Raw genomic sequence first — 27989 nt, 5'->3', positions numbered from 1 at the left:
GCAGTGCTTACACTAAGCCAAGGACTTTCCAGCTTCTCGCTCTGTCCTGCCAGCGGGCAGGCTGGGGGTGCAGCGGGAGCTGGGAGGGGACAGGACCAGGAGAGCTGACCCCGAGTGGCAAGAGGGATGTCCCATAACACACAACAGCTATATGGAGTGGCTGGCTGGGGTGGAGGGGACCACTGCTTAGATATGGGATGGCCATTGGTCAGAAGGTGGTGGGCACTTGTACATCACTTGCTTTGTACATATTATTAGTATTACTATTATCATTATTATTCTTTCTCTTTCTTTTCTGGCCTTTTAAACTGTCTTTATCTCAACCCACAAGCTTTTACTTTTTTTTTCCTGATTCTCTCCCCCATCCCGCTGTGTGGGGGTGGAAGAGGAGGGGGCAGTGAGCAAACGGTTGTGTAGTGCTGAGCTGCCAGCCGGGTTAAACCACAACATCACAATAGATGAGAATTTCACTAGATGATAAAACTTTTAAAGCGGTCTATTTTCTTTAATCTTCGGAATTTCACTGAGCCTTCAGTCACTCTCATAGTAGCATGCAATAACATTTTTATTCACATGACAAAAGTCCCTTTGAGCATTATTCCGTATGAACCATATTGCTTACATGACTGGATTTTCATTTTCCCACTTATATACATTTCTTTAAACCTCTTCCTGTTCTGTCCTACAAATCAGACTATAAACAAAGGCTGGATGTTGGTCCTTTAACTCACATGCCTTTGACACACATCAACTTAATGGCATTCCAAAAATCTAAACAATTTCCAACAGTAACACCTGTTAAAAATGTATTATATGTCAAGGATAAAATTAAAATACAAAGAAGGACAGTACACAGCCGTTAGTCCATCAGAAAAAGTTACTGAAGTCAATCTTTACTGATTTTAGTGTTATTTCAAAATTAAATCTTAGTTACTAAAACTGCATATTATTATTATGTTGAATAATAATGATGCTATGAAAGAGTAAAGCAGTAACACCATTCACTCTTTCTACAGTAATTGCTTGGAGGCCACTGAAGATGTATATAAAATAACAAAAGATTTTTTTGTTTGTTTGTTTGCCCTTTCTTTATTATGAATTAAAAAAAAAATCACCTTTCTCAGTCTCCGATAAACTATTGACTTTGTACAACATTAAGTGTTCTTGTGTGGGAAATGTGTGGGTGGAGGAAAAGGGTCTGGTTCTTTTCCTAGAAGCTATTAAAACTTTACATGCATTTATTTCACCCTTCATAAAGGGTGAAGGGTGCAAATCATAAAGTGATTTCAGATTGCCCTTCTTATCAGAATGATACCCGTTATGAAGATATGTGTGTATATAGACCACACTGCAGTGCTGAAACATGAGAAACATTGAATCCACTGCTTCACAGGAATTCCTACAGATGGCTCATGTTTTAGCAAAATTTTCCTGTCTACAACATTTCAAGCTCTTAAGGATTTATCATTAGTCCTTGATTAGTCATTGATGCTTTTCTGAAAGCTCATGATCTCAGTGGTGTGTGACCACTCTTGCTGTCTATTGCAATGAAGGGCTTGAGAATAAGGCTTCCTGCATGTCAGGTCACCAGAATCACAGAAAAGTTAGCTGGAAGGGACCTCTGGAAGTCATGTACTCCACTCAGAAGGTCAGTCCACTGATCAGCTCAGTATGGTGTTGTCTAGCTGAGTCTTAAAATTCAACAGCACTGGAGATCCAAAAACTCTCTGGGCAACAGTTCCAGTTCTGTACTTTCCTAAGATCTGATCCAAACTTCCTAAGCCACAGGCTTGTGGCTATTGCCCCTTGTTCTTACCACCTGGCACTTAAAGAGAGTGCAGCAGAATTGGTCATAGCCAGCATGGGTTCATGAGGGGAAAAGTCCCCCTTAACTAACTTGATTTGATTTTACATAAATGTCACCCACCTAGCTGACCAAGGGAAGCCAGTAAATGTGACATTATTTTATTTCTATTTAATTTATTTTAATTTTATTTTTGATTTTAGCAAAGCTTTGGATACTCTTTCAGTATCCTTCTGGACAATATAAGGACATAAAACTGCTAAAGAGCATCCAAAGGAGGGCTACAATGGTAGTGAAGGATCAGGAGGGGAAGATAGATGAGGAATGGCTGAGGTCCCTGGGTTTGTTCAGCCCCGAGCAGAGCAGGCCGAGGGGAGGCCTCATGGCGGCCTGCAGCTCCCTCACGAGGGGAGCGGAGGGGCAGGCGCTGAGCTCTGCTCTCTGGGGACAGCGACAGGACCCGAGGGGACGGCATGGAGCTGGGACAGGGGAGGGTCAGGCTGGGTGGTAGGGAAAGGTTCTTCACTGAGAGGGTGGTCAGGAGTTGGAACATATTCCACAGGGCAGTGGTCATGGCACCGAGCCTGCCAGAGCTCAAGAAGTGTTTGGACAATGCTCTCAGAGATGTGGTTTGATTTTTGGGTGGTCCTGTGTGGAGCCAGGAGTTGGACTCAGTGATCCTTGTAGGTCCTTTCCAACTCGGGTTATTTCATGATTCTGTGATTCTTAGAGCATGATGTCATCATCATTTTAACTACCTTTCAAATATTTGCACACTGCTATTACATTTTCCACTTGTGCCCTCCTCATCTAAATAAGCCCAGCTCCCTCAAACACTCTTTAGAGGACATGTGCCCCAAACCTCTGACCACTGTGGTAGCTCTGCCTTGGACCCTCCACCTATCTTGTGAACTGGAGGCCCCAAAACTGGACAGAGTGTTCCAAGTGTGGCCTCATCAAGTGTGGCCTCATCAGCTCTGAGCAGACAGCGATAATCACTCAAACAACTGGCCAAACTTCTCCCACAACAGCCCAGAATGTGGTTTGCCTTATCTACAAGAGGAGTACACTGCTGCCCCATGCTCATCATGGCACACTCCCACTTCAGCAAGACCAACACTCATACTGCCAAGGCTGAACACATGCATGGGGCTATTCTCTTTTAGGTGTACAACTGTGTCTCTTCACTGAGCGTTGTGAGGTCTTCTCTCAAACTTATGAAGTTGCCTCTACATCAGTTCTGACATTTGTCATGTCCCCTAGTTACTGTCGGCCACAAATTTCCTGAAGCTACAGTCTGCCTTTCTAAAATTTGGGAGCAATATTATTGTTTTCCTTGCCATCAGTCATATCCTCAATTGCCATGATTCTTCAAAAATTAAACAATTAAACTGCTAGCTCCTTCAGCACTTCCGGATTAATCCCTTTCAGCCTCATGGATCTGGGTCTTGCAACTTCTCTAAGTGGTCCCCAGAGTGTCACTGCCCTACTGTTTGCTGCCTTTCACCTTCTGAAACTCTGCCAGTGCATGAAGCAGGCTTTGCCTGTGAAAAACAGTGCCAAAAAAAAAAAAAAGAAAAAAAAAAGAGAGAGAGAGAGAGAGACTGAGTATTTGAGCCAATTATAAAGAAATTCATTATTTTCAAAGCACAGAAGTCACATTCTTGAATTCTGAATGCTATGAGCTGGCACTGCTCTATCAATTAGTCTTAAATAATACTACAGAATTTAGAAGGTTGGATGTAAAGGCAAAATACAGACTATTCTACATTATGACTATAATGAGATACTTCTTTCAGCTGAGTTATTGAAAAAATGCTAGTTATGGTGACACAAAGCAATCAGCAGCAATATAAAATGAAAAGGTGGTACTTTTTACAGATACCAAATTAAATTGGTTGCTATTGCATTCTCGGTAGTCAGAGAAGTCAACTCTTACTGACAGTGCTGGAAGATGAAAAGAATGTACCTGATCCCTTGTCCTTTTGAGTGGATAAACTTCCACTGAATATAGTAATGTAAATGACATTTCTTATTTGTCATTGCCAACTACATAATCCTTACTAACTTTCTAGAATGGTAAAAAATGCTTTGTCATCTTCTGTCCCAAAAACTGAATGGCATATTCAAAGATTTTGCCTGAAACGTAAGTTAAAGTTCTTCAGGAACTGCTGAAGGAGTTCAGTAGATGCTGGAAGACCTAAAATGTTATTTAATGTCTACTTTTGTTTAATATATATATATATATTACATTATTTTTTCTCCATATTCTTAGTAGGCAAGTGATTGAAATACTCTAAATGTTTCTTGAGACTGCTTAAAAATCCAGTTAAGTCAAAGTATATTTCAGACTCCTTCACTAATTTTTGCAATTTTATTATGTATTATTCTATATATTTTTATCATCATGAACACAGATCTACTTACTATCTCACTCTTCTGACATCAGTTTATCCTGTCAGGTATTTAGTCCTAACGTAACAATGCTTCCTTTGTTTATCTGAAATTGCACACTTTTTTGCTTTGTTTTGCCTTCAGCTACAAACTGATATCTGGGTCTATCACCTAAGGACCTGAATACAAAAAGGGAATATTTTACAATAATTTCATAAGTAATTTTGTAGTATTTATAGTAACTTATTTCATAAGTAAAATTATGGTACTTATGCATTAGAGTATGCGTAGGTTGGTAACTAGGAGCACAGAAAATTTTTTAAGGAGGAACTCAACATGTGGAGAAGGAGATATAAATTTAAATACTGCATTGTCCTGATTCTTGGAATAATCAAGGCACTCAGGTGGCTTTGTAAGTTTGGACTGCTAGTATAAATCATACCAATGCTATTGCCCAATGAGGATTACATCCCAAAAGTTTAGGTGCTGATGTCAAAAGGTGACAAGTCTCAAAAACTGAAAAGCTTTCTCTATTTAACTACTTTATATTAGTTCCTTTTACTGTTCGGTTTAAAATAAATGCACATATCTACAATGTTGCTCAACACCAGCCAAACTTGCTAGGTTTTTGACTTAAGAAAAATAACTTTTCTGTCTTTTTGTTCTTGTACTGAACCAGTGAACTGTCCTTGTTACATTATCTTCTTTCCTTCCAGGTACAGTGTGTCTGGAAGAAAATCCAAGTCTGCAGAAACAGTATGTAGTCTACTTTATTCCACAGATGTCAAAATGCAATGCCTGTTTAGGCTGTGTATTTAGTCTTATTTATTTTTTCCTGGGTAGTGTATGAATTGTTTAATTGTGTTTGAATTATGCACTCATCTGACAGTATTGCTTGTACTATTTGTATGTGAACAAGCTCTGTTCTTGATATTCTGCTTGAAATTCATCTTATTCTGGCAATACTGCGACAATTTCCTAGTCTTCTATTGGGCTTATCTAAACTGTGGAATCACAGTCTCATATTTGCATAATCTTGAGGAAGCCTTTTGCGGCCCACCACATTTACTCAGGTCTATCCAGTACTTGATTTTGTTTGTTTTTGCACTGCTTAGATCATTGGAACTGCTACGAACAGCATCATGTAGTCCATCGCTGACTCATGGCGAGGAAGATGCCACCAGGAACAGGAAGTTAAAATATTTATAGCTGTGGCTCTCTCAGTATCACCAGATAGATAGCGTACCCTAGGAAAAAGACTCCTTTATTTGCAATTGGCGCCAGCATGAGCTTAAGAACTGCATATTTTTGTTCTTTTTTAAAAAAATAAATAAAATAGTACTAATATTGCATGTTTAAAACTTTAAATCTCTGTTCTTTTTCTCTCAGTATAATGTTTTTACTTTGTTTTGGCCTCTAAAACCTCTGGCATGTCTCTTGCCACAATCATTTTTGGTTGCTCTAGAAACCAATGTTCATGTTGTTTGCTACCGTATCTAAAAATTCGATATTTTATCTCTTTGCTACTGAATCAGCTCCTATTCACATTCCAGTTTGCGTCTGCTATTCTAATTATTGAAGTTTGGTGAATTGTATCTCCTCCAGTCAAGGTCAGGTTAAGGTGTGCACCTGTTCAGCAGACTTCTGTATGTCCACGTTTCTTGTTAAAAGTACCGAGGTTTTCTTAAACTTTTATATCTGAACTTTTGAATATTTTTCTTTTACTGTAGCCCACTACTAATTAGTTGACCTTCAAACTTTTTACTTTTAGAAAAGTCAGCCATTTTGCCCAGTTTAGAAAATCATCAATCAACTGCTACTTCCAGATATTGTCAGGGTTTCTTGGAAACACTTATTTTATATATAACAGTCAGTAATGCAGTCATGTTGAACTAGTGTGTTCAAATACGCAATGGGAAAAGATATTTTATTCATATCTCTGTCAGCCAAAACAACCACATAAGATCTATTTGAATAATGGAATACCTCCCAGTCTTGATTTGCTTTTCTCTTGACTTAAGATCCCTGAAAAATGGACTTTTGCTACTGTTGACATGTAACATTTCACCATTTCTTAAAAGCAAGGTTTTGGTTCAAAATTACTTTTTATTTTAAAAATTTAGTTATTTTTTTACTGGGAGTAGGGTGTGGTAAGGACTAGTACAAGGTACAAGAAGCCACAACAGAGGTAGCTTGGGAGTACCTAACACTTTGCAGGTTGCAGTGTGCATATATTCTAAATTACAAGATAAAGGGTCGGGGTGCCCAGTGAAGTTTGTTGGAAATATAACCGAATAATAATCAAGATCATAATGAGAAAGGGATCAGATAAAAGGATTCAGCTTAGGGGAGAAGCCTCGGCACAGACCTAAAGCCTAACCCCAGCCTCTGCAAACGAGGGGAAGGGATCCTCCCACCTCCCTGAACTTTGGATCAGCCTCGACTGAACGGTAAATATGCCGCTGATGACCTCAGCTACAGAAACCAGAAACACCCCACAAATCTCATGAAAAACAGAGCTATCTTTTATATTAATACAGCATGTGCAAAATGGCTTGTGAAATCCTAACCTTTTGAGAGCCACAGCAGCTTATTCCTTCACTCCTGACCCCAACAAACAGCTTGCGAATAAATCCGCTCAGGCAGTCATATGTAAAAAGGTAAATGCTCCTTTCTCATCTTCCAGCTGAAAGGGTCGGGAGCCCAAGTCTTTCACAGGAGAGGACAGGGTGTGCTTCTGTGACACGGATGCTGCCTGGGTGGGATAATCAGGATCATGCCACAGAGGAACTCCAAGCATCAGATATCCTAAACATGCTCCTTAGCCTTTTCCTTTTACACTTTTCTAAATGTGTTTTGGGATTTCCTACTTTAAGAACATTGGATGAAAAAGTTTTAAGATACCTTTTAAACCTTCATTTTGGCCTTGGTGAATAGAAGGGCTTTAGCTGTATTTATTTGCTGGGTGACTGTTTACTCTGTGACGATGTAAATCAGATATTGTACCCCTAAACAGCACTTTGCATGTTTATTCTTGAAGATACAGGGAAAGGACTGTCCCTCCTCTGCATGCACATGAATAGCTTGTACTGTAAACTCCTCTCTGATGGAAACCATTTCCCACAGGAAGTGCTTGGAAACAATCTGTCCTTAGGAGATGATTTTTCTATCAAGTGCATTTCCGAGGAAATGTTTGTCATGCGGCTAAACAACTAAATTGGATAATATACAGTGCCTTTGCAGTCTCCTGAGCTGGATCCATCTGGATATCAAACACATTTAATGGGTCGTGCTCTGCTCTGCTCAGGGTCTGTAACTCCTGAGCAGCAGGGAAGCAGGGCTCTGCTCCTGGTAAACTATTTCATGTTCTCTTTCCTGTTGGGAAAAGCTTTTAACGAATGCTGAACTGCTTTCAGACTGAAGCGGGGCACACGCGTAGCAGGAATGCCCACTAATAGACGGTAAAGCAGCCTTTGGAGGCAGAAGACCTCGTCCCAGATTTAACAACCACTGCCAGAGAGCTGATGAAGGCGCAGCGCGTGTGAATGACGCGCGAACAGCACGTGTGGAGAGACAGCAAGTTCCACAGGAAATCACTTTCCTAACGTGCCATCCACACCTAAGCCCCTTTTCACACCCCTCTCTCATCCCCAAACAGGCTGAGGTCAGGGACTTGGATGACACTGTCACACCAAGACAAATGTGTCTGTCTGCAGGCCAGGAGGAGCTTCCACCACTGCGTGCTTGCCCCCCAAGACCGCCCTGATGGCTCCTCTCAGGGGAGCACGACCTGAAAAAGCTGTATTTGCTACAAGAAGTGTCTGTAATGCGTACTTCTCTCCTACAGAAACAGCCTGTGTGATGACCCTTTGTTTTATTAACACAAATCAGTATATCTGCTTATCTGAATAACAGCACAGCTCGCAGACGTTGGGTGTTATTTGCAGACTGTTCGCCCTGATGCTTCACCGTTCTTTTAACTCGTGCTGAATGTCTGGTCACCTGAATCACCAGTTGGCTCTTCTGTTTCCTGGTTAGATAACTGCAACTTTTAAAACAGGAGAACAATATGTATGTGGTGAGGTTGTTTATACAGTGGTGGTGTTTCAGGAAATGTTTTTTAAACACATATTATTGTAAAGATTTACAAAGCACCAAAAACATTTGCTATTAGAACGGACAAATAAAAAATGGTAGCACTGAAAAATCTACTCAACTATCTTTTATTCTTCTTAGGGCACCCAATACTAAGTAATTATATTTTCCTTTTAAATATTTGATAAATTCACACATTAAAAAGTAATTTCTAATATCTAGTAATGAAAGGTAGAGGATACTGTCCCATTACATTTCCTGCCTAATATCTCCAGCAGAGCATAAGAAAATGTCTTTAAAATGTGAAGTGTAAAGTCCTCCAAGGAAAAGTTTGTTATTGACTACTATCTGAGTTAGAGCTGCAAATGCACAGGTTTTAACGTAAAATATTAGCCAGGAAGAGATAAGACATTTGAAATTTTAGCACGTCCTTTCAATAGAGGAAACACTTTTATATTTGAGGCTTTGCCGATCATCTGGCGCTAGGAAAAGAATGTCATGTGTTGCTCCTTCTGATGTAAAGGATAAATATTGATGTAATTTGAATAGTAATGTACTTGTGGAGATGGTGCAGCATACCCTGCGGGCCAGCTGCCATCTACAGCCACTCTCCAGACACCCCCATCTTTTGTCAGGGCAATCAGAGACAGAAGATACTACAGGAGTGCAAGTTTCCTAAACAACGTTACCGAGGGGTTAATCGGCATATAGCAAACACGGCCGCTACGTGTTTAATTCCTGCCAAAGCACGGCAGCCTACCGGGAGTCCAGGAGATGTTGGGGATTTAAAGCCTTGCAGGCAGAAGGGCAGCAGGGCAGCCTGGCACGGCCACGGCCTCGAGTCTAAGGCTGTGCCCCGTGCACAGCGCCACGCAGCAATGCTAACAACATAAGGCAAGTTGGTGAGATGGAGGGTGTCTTAATTCTTCATTTCCTAGCTCCTCAAAAAAAGCTGCTGAACGTGTGTTTCCCAGCTTCGCCCTATCTGAGGACGGAGATGCAACGGGGGATAAAGCCATGAAAGATGAGAAATGCCCCTGCCGCCAGGGGTCCTTTTGAAAATGTTAAAGTGCGTGGATGGAAACAAAACTACATGAAGAGCATTAAATAAAACCAACTGAAAAACTTCACACAGATTGAGAAAAGCAAGTATACCATCTCAGTTTTATCTGGATCTAAACAAAATCCTAACTTCAGAGTCATGCACAGGTGCATCTCTATTATCAGTCATGACCTAAACGTTATTCTATGCATGCTTTTTTATCTGTGTTTTCTATGTTACCTCCTATCGTACTGAACTACCAGGTGCAATAAATCCCCTGCAGACCTTGCGGGACTCAAGTTTTACACAACTGGTTTTCAACATCCCATTTCACTGCTTGCTCTCATCACAGGAGTTAGTGCCTTGCAACAATAATTAAACTAACAATAATTCCTAGGCTTTGTGCCCTTACTTGAATAAAACATTTCAGGTTATGTAAGGCAGAGCAATATAACATATCTTCTGGCAGTTACACAGAAGTGTCAACATTCTGGCCATGAATGATAATTCTGAGTGTTCATATCCATCTTCTCTAAATATGCACTGGCAATAAAATATTTTTTTATTAAAGCAAATATCCATGCATATTACAGTGCTCTGTCACTGCTTTACCTCTGGCATAAAATCTGTTATAATGAGCAACCCTCTTCAAGCATTTGTATCCGATATATCTATGTAACACAAGCCTGGATTGGATTCTACCAATAATTCTTTGCAGAATGGTGGAAAAAAAAAAAGGATATATAAAAGTATGTTTTGTTTCTACGTGCACACACACAGAGACATCACCATGTACTTATCCTGCACCTCAGTGACATGTTTCACTGTAAAGTCACAGCAGTTAGGGTTGTACTGCTGAAACTCCTGCGGGGGCCTGCCTGTGCTCTGAGATTTTGCGGGGGGAGAGGGAGAGGGAGAGGGAGGGGAGGGGAGGGGAGGAGAGGAGAGGATAGGGATAATGAAGGATAATGAATTTGAGCCCATATATGCCAACATATACAGTATAATTAAATGACAAGTTGTACTGAATAACTAAATGTACAGGGAGAGTAAGCTACGGTTCTTTTTTTTTTCAATTAAAAAAATGCTTATGACTCAAGAATATTTTTAAAGTCTAGATTTCTGCTTACAAGAATGCCTACTTTTTGAATTAATATCTAAAATAAACCTGTTTTGTGGTAAAGATTCATTTTTTTTACTTTCTAGTTGATGAGGTTAAATATAGTTAAATAATATAGGTATGAATATAGGTATGAATACAGGTATGAATATAGGTAGATAATACATGATATCACACATATTTCTATTATATGCACCTCGGAACAATTTGAACACCATAGATTTCAATATATATGTTTTGGATTCCTCATCATCTCACTGTTTTCAGACATTAGAGGCACTTTCCCATCCATGATATACTGGCCTCTATTCTGTAAACAATTCCAAAATGCACAATAAGGTATTGAATTCCGCGTAGCACAGTAGTGGTCCAGTGGAAGTACTCACATGTGTGAAATTCTGTAAGGGGCAATTTGTATTTTTTCATAACTAATAATCAACATCTAGTCTATATTAGACTTTTTCAGTGAGAAGATCTTTGCTTCTTTACCAATGCTAAATGAGAAAAGTCAACCCTAAATACTCACTCCTAATAATGAAAAAAAATAAATAAAAATCTTAAGGCTACTTTAAAGTATTGTGGCTTTTAGTGATTTTTTTTTTTTTTAATTACAGGACACGGAAAATTGAAATACTCTGTTTCTTTGCAAAGGCTGCAAATAATTCAGTTTTACTGGTATAATTATCTCAGTAAAATTACATAAGTAAGCAAGCAATTTTCTTTCCCAGTGTATTAACTATGAAATTAAATCCATGCAATTATTGCTATTGTTTCAAAACAATGCACCTCTTGCATTAATATGCATTCTATATGTTAATTTCAGAAAGAGATAAACAACACAATTAACATCTCCAGTGTGTCACGTGCAAACTGCTATTTGTTTCTGGATTTTGTTCAGCTGGCCAAGCTGAAATGCCACGGGCACTAAGAAGAGGTGGAGGTGATGCTCCAAGAGGACCAAAGGACCAAGCATCAGCTCTTACCTGCAGGCTGTTGAAGATGATGAAGAAGACCAACATCCAGAGGTGCCGGTACGCCATGTGCAGCCCTCCCCACAGCCAGGTGATGGAGATCAGGGCGAAGAGATACAGGACCAAGGGGATCTCTGGAAATCAGAAGCAGAGGCTTTTCAGCTGGTGCGTGCAGTGCAGAACACTCCCTAAGCATCCCCCAGGCAGGGTCAAAGCCCTGTCAGCAAACCGGGCACGGGAACCTGGCAGGTGGGATCGAGAGCTTGGGGGAAGCATGGCAGAGCCCTGGACAAACTCTGGGAACGTGGAGAAGAAATGGATTTTTGGGAGTTGAGGGGAAAGGGAAAAGAGTGCTAGCGTTATCCACACAACAGGCTGCGATGGCTCTGGCGCTTCGCTGTGTAAGACTAGGTTATTCTCCGATTTGTTGTAACTTTCACTGCAAGCAGAGCTTGAGTACACATCTGATGGCATAAAACATCAAGTGAATACCTCTGCCCGGTCGAGGAGTCCCTCAAAGACAGAATTTGTATGGGTTAACTGCATTCACGCTGATAAATGTAGATGCAGTCTTGCTTGAAGCACTCCACCCGGCTGATAGGTGCAGCTGCACTTCACATCCCTTGCTGCATTCACAGCACGAGAGGCTTCAGGAGTGCTGGCAGGAAGATGCCTGCACAGAGCATAGTTCACGCAGAGGAAAGCTGGAGGGTTTTTTAGCTCCCACCCCCACCCAGCTCTATTCTCGGGTCCACCTCCTCGGCCCCTGGCGTTGACAGTGACAAAGTTCGTGTCTGCCCCAGCCTGCACACCTCGAGGCACAGAGGCGCCCTGTGAGGCATCGCCCCTCTCCACACCGGCCGTGCTACACCAGCCAAGCACTTTTGGGAGGCGTTATTCTAGAAACAGCACTATGGGAGTGCTTTGGGTGTTTTCTTTAATACTACCCAAACAGCAAGCGCCATGTGAACGCGGGCAACAGCCAAAGTCAACATGACCTTACGGCAAGGCAGGGAAGAGTTGCTTGCTATTACTTTGGCAGAAATGGATGTACGTATTTTGGGAATGAGGGAGCAGCTCAAAACAAAGCTCTGAGTAACTCACTCACTCGAGTGGGTTACTCAAGTTACCCCAACTAAAGACTAATGCTGCTTTGGAAGATTTGAGCTGCAAACCTAGGATGTTCTGCACGAGCTGTCTCTCAGTGTGGCCTACCAGTCAGGAAGACAAGTATCTCACCAGTGAATTATAATGAGATTCTGAGTTACAAACTAAGATTACCATTATGTTAGGGTAGTGGTAACCTAGGGACTCCAGAGGCAGTAAAACTAAAGTATTAAAGTTAATCCCTCGGAACAGTTGACATGACCTTCTGTTTCCTGTGAAAATAAGCAACTATATCCACTTGACTGGGAAATAGCAAAGCCCATTACAGCCTTAAGAAAGTCAGATCCTCTAAACAAAGGAGATTGACAACTCAGCCTCCAGTCATGGTTATGATACCATTTTGCCATTTTTGTCTGAGGACACAACATAAATCCTCTCCAGTTTGTCCATTTGGACACAGCACAGTTTCTGTGAATGAAGGGTTTCTAATTTGCTCTCAGCGGATGGGAGGAAGCAGTGCCCCAGTTCCCTGGCCAGTTGGGGATTTTCAGCAGGAATTCAGGAAACATCATGGGTGGGTACCTGTGCCTTAGATTCATTGCCTTATGTCACAAGATATCTAAAGGATCTGTACCTCATCCACACACCTGACACAGGACTTGTGGAAGACCCATTCCTTAAGACAAGACAGCTGGATAACCTCAGTTTTCTGAAATGACAATTAATGCCCATTAAGCACCTGAATCACCTCTCCCTTGGTGAGCTGAGGTCTGGCCAAAATTTATTAGATTGCCTGAGACTTCCCAAGGATCCATGATTCATACCATAACACAAATAATATCTGTATTTTTCAATGCAGCAGCAGGGGAAGAAGATTAAGGCTATGTACCTCTGCTATTTGTTTGGGAGGACTCCGTTTTGTTAGAGGAATAGAATGGAAATACAAAATAATTCCTACATTGCTCCCTATAGACAGTAGTATCCCTAGTGCACAAATCACCCATCTCAAAGTCCCTTTGGGACAATGGAAAAGTTCCTCACGGTCTCAGCAAATGCTGAAGCAAGCTTTTCTTTAGCAGCTACTAATGTACGTCACCAACATCACAATGCTTTTACAATAATAAAAAAGGCAAAGTCCTCTAAAGCACCAGGTAGTATAGTAAGAAATAGAGCATTAGTGTTTGATTTTATCCTACACTGCATACACAATGAACCTAAATACTTATTAGATACGTAATTAATAATGTTCATAAAAACTGGTGAGGAATTGAAGATCTCAGAATATTTCAGGTTACAGAAATAAGCAAATTTAGCAAGGGCTGAAAAAAGCCTTTCTCCTGAAAAAAAAAAAAAAAAAGGAAAAAAGCATACATAAAATGCTGTTTGTTTTTGTAAATTTATCTTTCTAAAGGTAAATTCAATAATTACCTATAGAGGAACTCATTAATTTACTTGTGCATGGATATAAACGGAAGGATATAATCATTTTATTAAACCTCAAAATCATTTAACAAAATTTATCTCTCTAGCATACAACTGATGCAATGGGCTGGCAATTAATGATCACAAATGTATGCATATTCTAAATGCTGTACACAGATCAAAGCTAACATTGTAGAGAATCGTCTCAGAAAGTTCAAACAACTATTTGGCTTTAGTGCTAATTTTCAATGTAGTTCAACTCAGGTTTGGGGTGGGGAGAGAAGAAAGCAAGTTATGGGAGTGCGATCTGCATGCCAGAACTAGCAGCTCGATTTCTGCTTTTACTACAAAAAATGTCACAAAAAAAGTTAGCACAATATTAATCATAACCCAACACCTCTAGATCATTGAAACCATAGGCTGGTGAAACAGTGGTGTACATAAAGCTAAGGGAGATGGTTTGATATACTGCTATCTAGATCATATACTTTTGATGTACATTGATCTGAATATTTTATCTTCAAGTGTGTGTGAGGGGGAGCTTTGATAACTTCAGTGCCATCTCACCAGAATAGGATGACAACAGGTAAAACCAGAATGAAGCTCACTGAACCTAGCAAAATCTCTACTAAGTGTATCTTCAAGAGTAGTTATAAAGGTTTATGTATGAATGCTTCTCAGTACAAACATATGAATTACAGGTTTTATATGTTATAGTAACTGAAATAGTCTGAAGATTCCTGCTTTTTGCCACATGCTAGAATGTTGGTCCATTAAAGTTTCTGCTTTTACTTTTGTCAACAGCAATTGCTTCATTGTCGATATTGCAAAGGGTTAATTCAGAGCCAAAACTTTGGCAGCACTCAAAGTCTCAGCTGTTTGAATTCCCTTCACCTACATTTTTGATCAGGCAATTTGTTGTATTTTGATCAAACAGAAGCTCAATAACTAGAACATACCAGAAAACGTATCAGAAAATCAGCAGCAATTTATAAGTTTATAAGAACAGCCCTGCATAAAAGAAAAGGATGCCAATAAAAAGGCTTGAAATGAACCAAACCTGACAGTCTAGTTATTTGTGGTTTCCTTCGTATGGAAAGAAAACCGACAACCCCTCCTGAGTAAACAAGTGTTATTTCTGGACTGATGTACCTTCACTTACAAGAACTGTGCCCTAAACCCAAGTGCAAACAGTCCCCTTTACAGTACATGAATAAACTTTAGGAGATAAAAGACTGTGGTGGAACAGTCAACTCAGCACCAGCCCGATGTAGGTGTAGGTTGTTCTTTTTTTTTTTTTTTTTTTGTACATGATTAGCACAGGTTTTTTAGTACTTGGACTGATGAAAGGTTTTATTTAAGCAACATTCAGTCCACCCACTCCTTAAGTATATATATATATTATAGATATATATAATGTATGTACATATCACCATCCTGACTGTTCATGTCTCCTGAAACATCTTCCCTTTTCCTTAACTAGAGGCTTAAGAAACGTAGGCAGAGTTGATGACTCAACACAGACAAATGTAGCTCACAGAGCTCTAGCTGCAGTTGTATAGTGTTTGCAGACTTTGTGTAGCCCAGGCTGATATCTGACCAGGTAAAATTACATGTATTTTATTCACCAAAAAAATTCTATTTGAACACTGTTTCTCAATTCTTCCCAGTTGCTGAAAAATGGTTATATTTGTTATTAACTTATCTATATAATTGATTTTTCCGCAATGCTTGCTGTTCTGAGGGCTGTGCTACATTGTAATTAATTTTTATGAGTAGTAAAACTGCAGTTTTTTAAAGCAGGGGAATCCTTAGAGTAAGCAGTCAAGATTTTGTCCAATGTTTTACATAAAAATGTAAAGAATTTGAAAGATAGGCTGTAGTATTTTCGTGACATGTTTGGATTGGATTAAAAATTTCATGAAAGAGGAACAATTCCTGCATGAGGCAGGGTTTCTATTTAGTCATCTTCAGGGCACCTCAGTTTCACAAACTCATCTTGTCTCCTCTTGAGCTGTGAGCTTCAGTAATTGAGAGTATCCAGTGGCAAGGGGCTCCACAAGAATCAGCTGGCATCAGATTCAGGTAGCAAAATGCCAGATTGCTCAGCTGAAACACTTATCAGCCTTGTTTGTTGCTCGGTTGCAATAGAGCAGAACAGGAAGCAGAAGCACACACACGCACCAAAAAAAAAAAAAATCTAAACAGTTTTGCTTTCACTTACAGTGGTTTAAAATCTCTGACAGAATAAATCCACACAACTTTATATTTCTAACATAAATGGGTGCAGGATACACCCATTGTATAAAGCATGAGAAAGAGAGACCTCCAGCACTACAAGCCATGCTGCCTCACAGCAGCCCGAGGCTTGGAGGACAAGGAGGAAGGCAGAACAAAAAAGTGGAAGCAGCTGAGAAGAGGAGCAAGAAAACAAAGAGGAGCCTTCCCGTCTTCCCCATCACTGTCCACCGTCACACCTTTGATGGTTCAGATCACTGCCAGCTGACGATGAAGGTGGATTTGGGTACATCATTTTAATTTCAGATAGCAGTGCAACACGCCTGTCCCTGCATAGTGCCCATTGGTTACGGTAGCATGTTCCCTGCCGAAACCTCTGTATTAGAGAGGGAAGCAGCAGTGACGTCCTCTTGCACAATTCAGCCAGCTGACTGCTGTGGATAGTAAATGGTTCCATAAAAATGCCATCTTGCTTTATATCCTGCCCTTTACAGTTAGGAAAACTAATGGATGTGTACGTGTGCAGATAGAAAACTTAATATCAAATTAATCACTGACTCGTTTGAACAAAGGCATCAGGAGAGGAACAAGTAACAAGCCCTGTGAAACTAAGATCAGCTCATTGCTAGAGAGAAAACCTGTAGCACCATTTGGAAAAGTAACTGAAATGAACTAGGAAAACAACGAATTGCTTTTATAGATTGCCAAGACTGGAACTGTCTTCGGGACACCATAATCGGTCAAAAATCAAAGTTTTACATTTGGTATCCATAAAGCAGAATAAACTTCTTATTTTGGCCTAGATTATGTATTTCAGAAGATAATATCATCTCCCCAGAATTGACATATATAGCTCAAATGAAAACAACCTTCAGATTCTGAAATTGCCAGTTTTCTGTTTCTTCATCCTGTAGAGCTGAGAGCCACTCCTTAAGGTTGTGTATTCAGTCTGTTTCATTACAAAGCTTTGGACTGCCAGATAGAGTGAAGGATACTTCAGGATAATGAAGCATATCTTCCTTCTTTCATTAACTGCTGTTATAGACAGTATTGTCCAGGTGTGTAAGTCTGAGCAGCGAAAAATGTTAAATGAAGTAGAAATTAATAAACCTGGAAACAGTTGGAAAATATTAAAACTCTGAAGTGTAATGCTGAGTATGTGCTTGCAGCAACCATCTAAATGATTTAACTATGAAAAATAAAGAATGCACTGCACATCGCTACCGTACCCAAGTGTTTGTATTCCTACCACTGTGCTGGCCCACATTGTCTTCTTCTACTGCCTGAAGTCTTTAATTTTTTTTTTTTCTAAAAATAGAAGTCAGTAAAAGAACCAATTAAATAATACAGCTTTAATGATCTTCTGAGTTTACCTATAAATATTTACTATACTTCTTCCCCTAAGGTGTTAAACTGATAATGCAACTTTAATTGTTTTTAATTGTTCTTGGCTAGACATGAAGACCTCCTGCAAAAGCTGGATCGTCATTTCTAACATTTTTTCCTAAATGACTGGGGAGAATGTATTACTATTCAGAATTTCACTGTTCTGTGGGAGACCTAATTTCAGTAAAATATTTACAGACTACTGCTTAACAAGTCAGGAGTTAAACTTAGCAACAGAACTACAAAAAAAAGGCACAAAAACTTTTTTTTTTTTTGAAAATAAGTTTGAATAACAGTGTTCCAAATTCTGCTAGCTCCTTTTTTGATTGCTTTTGACAACTGTCGTAGAAAAGGAATTTGGTAACAGGATTTTGTGGCCAAAATAAATAATTTAACAGATTTCCTCACAGAGTTCACAGGAGAAAATGCCACCACCAACATGCAATCAGTAACTCATGACAAAACCTCTGATTCCAGGTTACGAATGTCAAAGATGTGCTGTCTTTAACATTGTCTGATACTGCAGACTAGAAAGCTGGCATATAAAAGTACACAGCATTCAATTGGACAAAATTGCTCATAGATTATTTGTAAAAATAGGAAGCAGCAAAACTGTTAAAATATTATTTTTTGTTCATTTACATTTTTTGATCTGTTGTCCTCGTGGCAAGGAACAGCTTGAAATTAAAGAATACCTCCTAAAATAGAATCACTTATTACATTAAGAATAAAGACTACATGACTAATATAAAAACATAGAAAATTGGCCTCTCTAACCTTCCTATTAAATCTCAGGGTTTTGACAAACTTTCTTATGAATCTTAAAACAATTCCTGGTATAGGAAATGAAAGATCAGGCCTCTTATGACAGATTATGGTACTACTGCTATGCAGTGAATATGGCAAATCACAGAAAGATGGCAAACAAACAGAAAAGGGAAGGGAAGGGAAGGGAAGGGAAGGGAAGGGAAGGGAAGGGAAGGGAAGGGAAGGGAAGGGAAGGGAAGGGAAGGGAAGGGAAGGGAAGGGAAGGGAAGGGAAGGGAAGGGAAGGGAAGGGAAGGGAAGGGAAGGGAAGGGAAGGGAAGGGAAGGGAAGGGAAGGGAAGGGAAGGGAAGGAAGGGAAGGGAAGGGAAGGGAAGGGAAGGGAAGGGAAGGGAAGGGAAGGAAGGGAAGGGAAGGGAAGGGAAGGGAAGGGAAGGGAAGGGAAGGGAAGGGAAGGGAAGGGAAGGGAAGGGAAGGGAAGGGAAGGGAAGGGAAGGGAAGGGAAGGGAAGGGAAGGGAAGGGAAGGGAAGGGAAGGGAAGGGAAGGGAAGGAAGGGAAGGGAAGGGAAGGGAAGGGAAGGGAAGGGAAGGGAAGGGAAGGAAAGGAAAGGAAAGGAAAGGAAAGGAAAGGAAAGGAAAGGAAAGGAAAGGAAAGGAAAGGAAAGGAAAGGAAAGGAAAGGAAAGGAAAGGAAAGGAAAGGAAGGAAAGGAAAGGAAAGGAAGGAAAGGAAAGGAAAAGGAAGAATGGAAGAACAAGAGAAAGAGAGAAACAGAGAAAGAAGAAAGAGAGAGAGAGAGAGAGAGAAAGAAAGAAAGAAAGAAAGAAAGAAAGAGAGAAGAAAGAAAGAAAGAAAAGAAAGAGAAAGAAAGAAAAAGAAAGAAAGAAAGAAAGAAAGGAAGGAAGGAAGGAAGGAAGGAGGAAGCAAGAAAGGGAGGAAGGGAAGAGAAAAACATTTGAAGCTACTCATCTTTATATAATAAAATTATTTTAAAATACTATGCAAGATATTAAATGGGTGCTAAATGCACAATAGCATATGCACATCTCATGCAAATTAACTTGCTTCTGCAGAATTATTTAAAGGAAGAAAGCTAATATGGGCATGTGAAGCACAGTACAAACAACCTAAATTGCAAAAGTGCATACGATGAATTTAAGTTATTATCTTATTCAGATCTTTGCTCTTTATTTCAGCTTGTAATTACGCTTGTGCATTTTGTCTTAAACTGTATTTCTAATAACCTCAGAGGCAAAGATTTGTTTTTGTCCTAATTACAAAAAAGAAAAGCCCCTTAAGCATTATGAAGACTAAAATATCCACTGTGTGACTGCGATGAATACTGTGAATATTGTACATAACTCTCAGATTATAGGTAGCCAACATCTGGTTCTTGATTCTGAAAGCATATTGCTATCTCAAGATGAAAACGCTCCTGGAACTCACCGTTCCTCCGCTCCTTAGGTATATGATATGTATCTCACAGTTTGAGATAAAGGTTTTAGCATGTAGCTTACAGGATAAAGAAGACGTGTAACAACAGGTTTAGATATACATTCTCACTCAGTCCTCAGTCCTCAGCATCATTCCCAAGAGCCGAAGCATGGCTGGAATGTCCTGTACTTGCATTTTGGATGGCCTATTTGTTTTCCTGAGATCAGCTGGTAGAAGGTACAGGTGGGCCATCCACCATGATCTGTTATGGCCAGGAACTCCATACTGCTAAGATGATAAACACATTAAAGAAATTTATACGAATGAGGACACAAAAGGTAGTTATAATTTTACAGCTAAATATTTGGGGTATTCCTCATGAAGTTCTATTTTGGCAACAAAAGGTTTTAATCTTTAGATTCATTCTGGCACATTTACAATGATGATAATCATGTAAATTCTACTTCATTATTTATGCCCTGGGCATAGAAATTATGTTATGACATGTTCAATAAGTTGAGGTCACCTATTAGGATGGTATTATCAGAAAAAAAAATGCAGGCAGTTTTTCAATTCATATTTTTCCCTTACATTTTCAAATCTTTGCACAATTATGAGAAGTTAATAAATAGTTGGAAAGCAAAAACAATGAATTTTGGACCTCTGCCTTTTCTAATTTCAGTTTCTGTATTTTGCATATTTGGACTGTCAAGAAAAAACAATCCTCTGCTATATATCCCTATTTTGACCTCCTGCTACTACAGCCAAATACAACCATCCTGCTTTTCGACCACCTGATTTCCTTGAAAAGCAGCCTTTCTTGCTACAAACTTAAATATTAGTTCACCAGGGGCTGTTTATCCAGCACACACTCCTGACTTGGCAGCTGTCAAGGCTAACTTTTGAGAAGTTGGTTTCTATATATAGAAGAATAATCAGTCAATTGAACATGTTTGCTGAAAGGCTGGCAGCTGAATCAGTCCAAACTGAAGCCTCTTTTCTAGCAAACCAAATGCATGTCTTTGAAAGGGGATACTGGGGTTAGGGACAACAACCTTTATAAATCAGCTTTCACACTATTTTCCAGCACTCGCTTCTGAGGATGAAGAGCTGCTTGCTCTAAAAGATAATTAATTCTTGACTCTCCCATTGCCCTTTCCTCTCACCTTCTGTTGTGGAGGAAAATTCCCTGACCTAAACAAGATGTATCAATCACCGTGTAAAGAAACACGGCTGGTGACAGAGCAACTCTGGAGCAGTAAAAAAGTGAGAGAAGGCAAACTCACACACTTGGTGTTCCAGACAGGGCAACGAGAAGTGTGCATGTTGCACATTCCCCTAATCCGAAGTTGGCAAATTCTATTTATTTCTGTTTATTCTCCAATACAACCTTATTTATGTTTTTACAGCAATACTCCAGGCATAAGGAAACAGTATGATAAGCTCCGTGGGCACATCACAGACCACTGGTAAAGGAGCTGACAGTGATTACTAAAAGCAGGGCTGTGCTGGGCTGGCTGTCCTCATGCCATGATGTTTTCTTTAAAGCCTGAAAGCTTCCAGAGTAGGGTATGGGAGAGGTGACTCCACTCAAGGGCATCCAGGATAAATCTGAAGGATTAGGAAGAATATCCACACGGCAGAAAACGCGGTACGGCTAACAAGTGAATATCTATGTAGAAAATAGATGGGGAAAAAAATCAACCATATCCAATAATTTTCCAAGAAACTATTTAACAGTGAGCAAACAGATACTCCGCAGTTACCAAAGGGCAGTATTTTTTCTCTTAGATATGTACCCAACACTGTTACTCTTCTAGTAACAAAAATACACGGGGGTCCCCTCTGCTACAGGCAACAAACTCTCTGCCTAAGCTCAGAAAGATGTTTTGGAAGAGCAGACAAAATTTATAGTAATAGCTGTAGAAGACTAGATCATTCAAGATGAAAATTCTTCAGCAGGTAAGCCTGAGAGTCTTCCAACAACATGAGAGTAATAATTTATATACATTTTTACTTAAACTTTAGCTTAGCCATCTTCATATCCATTTTCTTTGAAAATAACTGTATATACTACACACAAGGATATACCTTACTGTTCCTATTCCGATTAAATTTCTGCTGAAGTCAGCAATAGCCTTCCTCAAGTAGAGACCACAAATTTGGAGCTTCAGGTTAATCAGACATTGCTTAAGAGGCTTCTTCTACAGTCTGTGAAATGATCTAAGCAATCTACATTTAGAAGTCAGGTAATAAATACGTCTCTTTTAAATCTGCATATCCAGACACTTTTTCTGCTTTATAGTAGCATGGAAGCCAGTGACCTTGGTATTTTGTTTTTTATTGAATACATTCTGTACTTTTTTGCATGGGTTATTGTAGAATCCACCTATGGTCACCTGCATCACACTGCAGCATTAACTATCTTCAAACCGAATGACTTCCAGAAAGGGAATAAACACCACTAGTTCAAATACTCAGGTGCAGGTAGGTGTTTGTATGAATATCTAGATGTAGATGATAATTACGTGGCTACATATGCCACTTTTTCCTTTTTGCAATAATCTTGGCTTTCTGGGATTCAAATCAACAGGTGGCCACAATTACCAGTAAAAACAAAAGGTGTATTTCAAAAATATTTTGTCTATGTTTACAGTGCTCTGCACTTGATAAATCGCCGTTGTTTGCAGTACCATTCACTTGGAATTTTAGTCTCTTTCTGGAGAAGGTGGCTAATGGCGGGAAGGCAGTTTTGAAAAGCGGTGAATTATTAGTTTTTTTTCCCTTCATTACCTACTGCAGTGTTCAAAGTGGAGAGGACTGGGTACCAGCCAGGTGCTGCCACTCAGGTGGGGCGTGAAAATCAGTGGCTCCCGCGCCGCCTGCAGCAAGGTTGCAATATCAGCACTGAAGCAGCCTCAGGTCCCACTGAGATTCTAGGAACATGGAATTTCTCCAAAATGCGAGTCATATGTAAGACCTAAACTTTAAAAGCGGGAAGAGGGCTTGCCACTGCAAACTGCCCTTGACTGCATCTTCATAAGCACAACATCGCTAAAAATCTTTAAAAGTAAATGTAAATATACTGCTACTACCTCAAATTTCAGGAGAGAAGCAGCCACCCAGAGGCCTTTTGTGTACAACTGACGCTGAGTTATGCATTTATAGGCAACTTCACAAACTGAAGAAATCGCCAGCCTTCATTCACCAGCGGCCTCACCAGGCAGCCTTGTCCCAACCCTGCAGTGGCCAGTCTCCCCTGGGTGCACCGTGTACTTTCCTTTCTGCCTGAAAAAGCCCTACCGTAGCAAAACACTCACTTGCCGTGATGGGGTACAAAAAGTACCTGCTTTTCAACAGGACAATGCTATTATTGACATTTTATCAAACACATCTCTTCTTGATTTCTTTTTGTTTTGTTTTGTTTTTTTCCTTTTGACACCTCACACCTTCTCTACCTTTTTCTGTATATGTTGGGAAAGAAAAAACAAAAACAAACAAACAAACAAAAACAACAACAACAAAAACCCTAAATCCTATGCTAAATCAAACAGACTTTTCTTTCCACCTTGCTATTTCACGTCTTGGTGTCTTGGTGATTAAGCTCCCATTAACGCTTTCTGACATTTTGCATACTGACTTTGTCTCTATTACTGTTTCAGTGTATCGTTTTTTTTTTTTTTTTTTTTCTGTTTAACTGCTCTGAGACGCATTCTGAAGTATTGCCCTTCATCATATGAATATGGAATCTCCATCCTTAGTGATACTGAAACAACAACAAAAACAACAACAACAACAAAAACCCCCAACAGTTACTTATAAATAAATAAACTATATTATTCAACACTGAATAAGCAGCCACCTTTGTGATTGCTCCGGGCAGTCCCTTTTATATCAGAAAAAAAAAAAAAAAAAAGAATAAAGTGCAACTAAGGTCTTGAGTATCATATTTACAAGCTGTGTTTATCAGACCTTATCCAAATTCATATATAGTTCTTAGTAAAACTGACAAATAAATAAATACCTAAGGAAATGTCTGGATAATAAATGCTTAGTATTTATTTTCATTTTTCCTTAGAAAGAATACATTTCTATAACCCAAATGTTCAAAATAAAACACAACTCCTCACTTCACACTGTAATAATCACTGCAAAGTGAACAAGACAGCCCACTCTATAAATCCAAACAGTTACAAGCACTGGACTGCTGAATGGAATTTTTTAATAATCCGTGTTCCTTTTTAAGTTCAGATGATATTTATCTAACATATTGGGAAAAATGATTCAAGAACCTCTTGAAAGTTTATAAAATCCAACTGTCTTCATGTAATTTGGAAGAAAATAGATCCATTTCTACTCAAATCTACTATTTGCACTTGTTTATAAAACAGAGATCTATTCTTTTTCAGAAAACATGAAGACAAAAGAATTATTCTCAGCTTCCCACAGAGTGTCATGTTATTACAGTGTTGGTCTAAACTGCTGCAATTTTATTTTGGGAACATTATTGTATTTGAAATTGTTCTAACAGAACAGACAGACCAATACTTCTTGTTTCGCATGAGGCAGATCTTCTCTTTCAAGCATGTTTCAGTTACAAGTAACACTACGAAATTTCAAAACAGACGTGTTAACGCCACGTACTCCAGCACACAGCCCTTGCAAGGCCAGGGCTTAGCACTCTGCTCGTCACCTGGGGCCGAGCGGAAGAGCCTTGCCTGGGCGAGGGCCTGATCATTGCCCCCCAGCCAGGGAAACGATGCTCCTGAGCCAGCTTCGGCCCTCTTTTGGGAAATGCTGTTTGGTACCAGCCACAACCATGCAGGACAGCTCACTGTTTTAGGTTTATTCTCATTGCCAGACTAGACGTAAACAGTGATGCTAATTTCTTGTTTTAGGTTTAACACATCTTTATCCTCATTTTGGTAAGACAGCTCACATCTGCATAACTTTCATCATTAAAGTACTTTCACAGACTTCAAAGGAACTGCTAGCATGCTTAATCTTACACAACTTCTTAGGTATTTATTGAGCTGTGGTTTCCAGTGGGGTTTTCTGGACTGGAGAGAATGATCAGCACCATCCTGAAAGTCTGACTTGTTTGCTCAGGGGTAGCCTATGCATCTTACCTGCAGCATTCGTTCTTCCTCTGAAAATATCATCATACGCTTTCCATTGTGGGGTCACCTGGTAGGCGTGAATGAACACCACAAAAACCACTACCAAGCACATTAACGGCACCAGAGCAGCAGTGAAGAGGGCCGCGTAGGCATTTGGAATGAAGCACCTGACGAAAAGAATGGAAAAATTATGTTTATAAACATGAGAAACACCTTGAACGGTCATTAGAGAGAAGGATTTACTTTACAGACCGCAAAATCTTTAACTCTGTTCCCAGAGTAACCTCGGTTGGATGTATTCGGTTCTTTCGTCTCTTTTTCCCTTATCATATCTTAAGGAATATAACATTTGTATCTTAGAAGTATGCATGCTATATTTTAGCCCGACCAATATTAAAGAGATTTAAACTGTTGCAATGGAACAAATTATATTTTAACCAACTCCATGCAAGCTATGTTCATTTAATGTGATCACTCTTAGTCACCAAGTTCTAAAAGGGCATTATGCAATTTTCTATACTTAGATCCTGAAACCACAAATTAAATTGTGAGAAATATATTCTTTAAATAAATGAACAAGTCTTAAAGGCAAAATTCCTCCCAAGTTGTTGGAAATTATATGTCATTTGCACACTGAAGCCAAATGCGCCCTCCCTCCCACTTTTTTTTTTAACATTGTCCTATCTGTCATTACTGTTTCCATTCATTAAAGTTATAATTATTTATAAAGACGTGATGGGAACTTGAGTTATTACTGAAAAAGAGTCAAATTACGCATGTAAGACTTGAAGGGTACGGAGATGATAGTTAAAGAGAGATTTCCACTGTCTGAGAGATCAGGGTTTGCTATGAACTCCCTTGAGGTCAGCATGTGCTTCACTGCCACTGACCTACTCCAGAGATGACGCAAAACTGAACAGCCCAAGGGACAGCTCAGGAGTCAGTATGTCTAGAGAGTATGTGGTCACTGCTGTCCCTATTAAGAGGGTGTAACTTACCCAGCCCTTCTGTTTTTCAGGTCAGCTCTGCTAAATAAGTTTACAGTTAGTGCTGGTACAACATACGTCTAGGAAGAGGCTGGGTGTTTCTCTGGTATACATTCTGGGTTTGCTTAGAGGTAGTCTGCCCAGCAAGACCTGCAAGCCCCTGGGATTTCATTCTTTGTCACTTCCAGAGCATCAGTCCGGCACAGTCAGTGAAACAAAAAAAAAATTTGTAGCAGAATCTAGATAGCTTGTTTTGACACTGTCCAGAAGATACAACAGGCTGAGATATCACCTGATAACATCAATAAGTAAATAAGTAAGCAAAAGGGAAGGTAGGTTCTCTCTATTGTAATTAAAGTTGTTTTGCAGGACGGAATGGTTGAAGTTGGAAGGGACCTCTCAAAGCCATCTGGTCCCACCCCTGCTCCAGCAGGGCCGCCCAGAGCCGGGTGCCCAGGCCCGTGTCCAGGTGATTTTTGAAGATCCCCCAGGAGGAGGCCCCACAGCCTCTGGGCAGCCTGTGCCAGTGCTCAGCCACCCGCACAGCACAGAAGTGCTGCCTGGTGCTCAGGGGAACCTCCTTGCTCCAGTTTGTGCCCGCTGCCTCCTGTCCTGGCACTGGGCACCACTGACACGAGCCTGGCTCCGTCCTCTTTGCACCCTCCCTGCAGGTATTCATGGACATTGATGAGATCCCCCTGAGCCTCCCCTTCTCCAGGCTGAACTACCCAGGTCGAACAGCCCCAGCCCCCTCAGCCTTTCCTCACTGGACAGGTGTTTCAACTCATCTTTGTGGATCTTTGCTGGATTGTCTCCAGCATGTGCATGCCTCTCTTGGCCTGAGGAGCCGAGAAAAGGACACAGGACCCGAGGTGTGGCCTAGCCAGTGCTGAGAAGAGTGGAAGGATCAGCTCTCTCAGCCTGCTGACTACACTGTTGATCTGTTTCATCTTTATAATTTCAATATTTCTTAGGTATGAAAGTAACTTTTTGTCCCCATATGTAGTTTTCAGTGGACCCAAACAGTATAAAGATGTGGAGGCCCATCACCACAACCTACGCTGCCCTTAGTGATTAGACTGAAGCCAAGAATCTCAACACAAGTATAGTCCTCTATAAAACTAAATTTATACTCTGAAACCTGTATCTCTTTCAATTTGATAAATTTTTGTATTTCAGAGATGAGACATACTGTTAAAAAGCTGTCTGAAAGTCTTGAAAGGTTTCTGTGAGCATTCCTTTGTATTCAGTTAACAAAAGCAGCAAACAAATGAAAACCCACAGAAATGGATCATTTTTACTAATATCCCTAGGTACTTCCTCTAAAAAAGACACCGAAGAGTTACATGGACAAGGAATACACAAAGCCATGTTAACCCACAAAACTTACCTTATTTTTTAAGCAATTGTCAGCAACTTAACAGAAACCAAAATAAAACCAGAACAAAACAAAAACCCCAGATACTATATTAGGTTTTCTCTTTCCTTCAATACCAAGCAATAAGACATTTACAGTACATATTTTTACTGGAACCAGAATAATGAGAAACAGCTTTATTAATATAAGATTTTTTTTCTCTCTTACCACAGATGTATGTTAAAGCTAAACTGATACTTTCAAATAAGGGGCCACACAAACCAATAGACAATATCTTTCTTTTGGAAAGGACAATATCTCAAAGAATTGTACACATTTAAATCAATCTATTCATTAAAATAACCTTGATTATTGGCCAGTAAGAATCAGAGCTTTACCTTTTTTGTTTGTTTGTTCGTTTTTAATTTTTCTTTTAATCTATAAAAATTGATTGTTAGGCTTGCACTCTTCTCAATGGGGCAAAGTATGTTTATTTGATCCTGTAAGTGCCTTTGTAAAGTCTCCTGTGATATCTTAAACCATAACATCTGTTAATATAATGAAAGAGATTCCAGCTACACAAAATATAAGAGGACCTCTTTTATTTCTCAGAATATTTTAATGGAAAAAGAAAATACAATTAACATGATGTATAGTGGAACTATTTGTAAGCGTAATTACGTAACTTATATTAAAAAGGAAAAAAAAATAAATTGTTAAGTTAACAAGGACTTTTAAAAAATATTTGAG

The 27989-nt window shown here is 39.7% G+C and overlaps 1 protein-coding gene across 10 annotated transcripts in view; it reads right to left on the bottom strand.

Moving 5' to 3' along the window:
* The window catches only part of ADGRV1 (adhesion G protein-coupled receptor V1), a 289971-nt gene that overhangs the window by 30188 nt on the left and 231794 nt on the right, over nt 1-27989 (bottom strand). For 9 of the 10 annotated variants that reach the window (XM_080573059.1, XM_080573054.1, XM_080573063.1 and 6 more), the window contains 2 exons: nt 24906-25063; nt 11439-11560 (listed from right to left, as the gene is read on the bottom strand). In XM_080573059.1, the coding sequence (XP_080429185.1) occupies nt 11439-11560; nt 24906-25063 (280 nt within the window). Of the gene's footprint in view, nt 1-7359; nt 8247-11438; nt 11561-24905; nt 25064-27989 lie in introns of those variants that run through there. The other variant, XM_080573065.1, reaches the window with a different exon arrangement.

Source organism: Anser brachyrhynchus (assembly GCF_964034855.1).
Source record: "Anser brachyrhynchus genome assembly, chromosome: Z".
Taxonomy (NCBI): domain Eukaryota; kingdom Metazoa; phylum Chordata; class Aves; order Anseriformes; family Anatidae; genus Anser; species Anser brachyrhynchus.
Note: the sequence above shows the minus strand (reverse complement) of the source record. Positions and strands in the feature narration are given on the sequence as shown.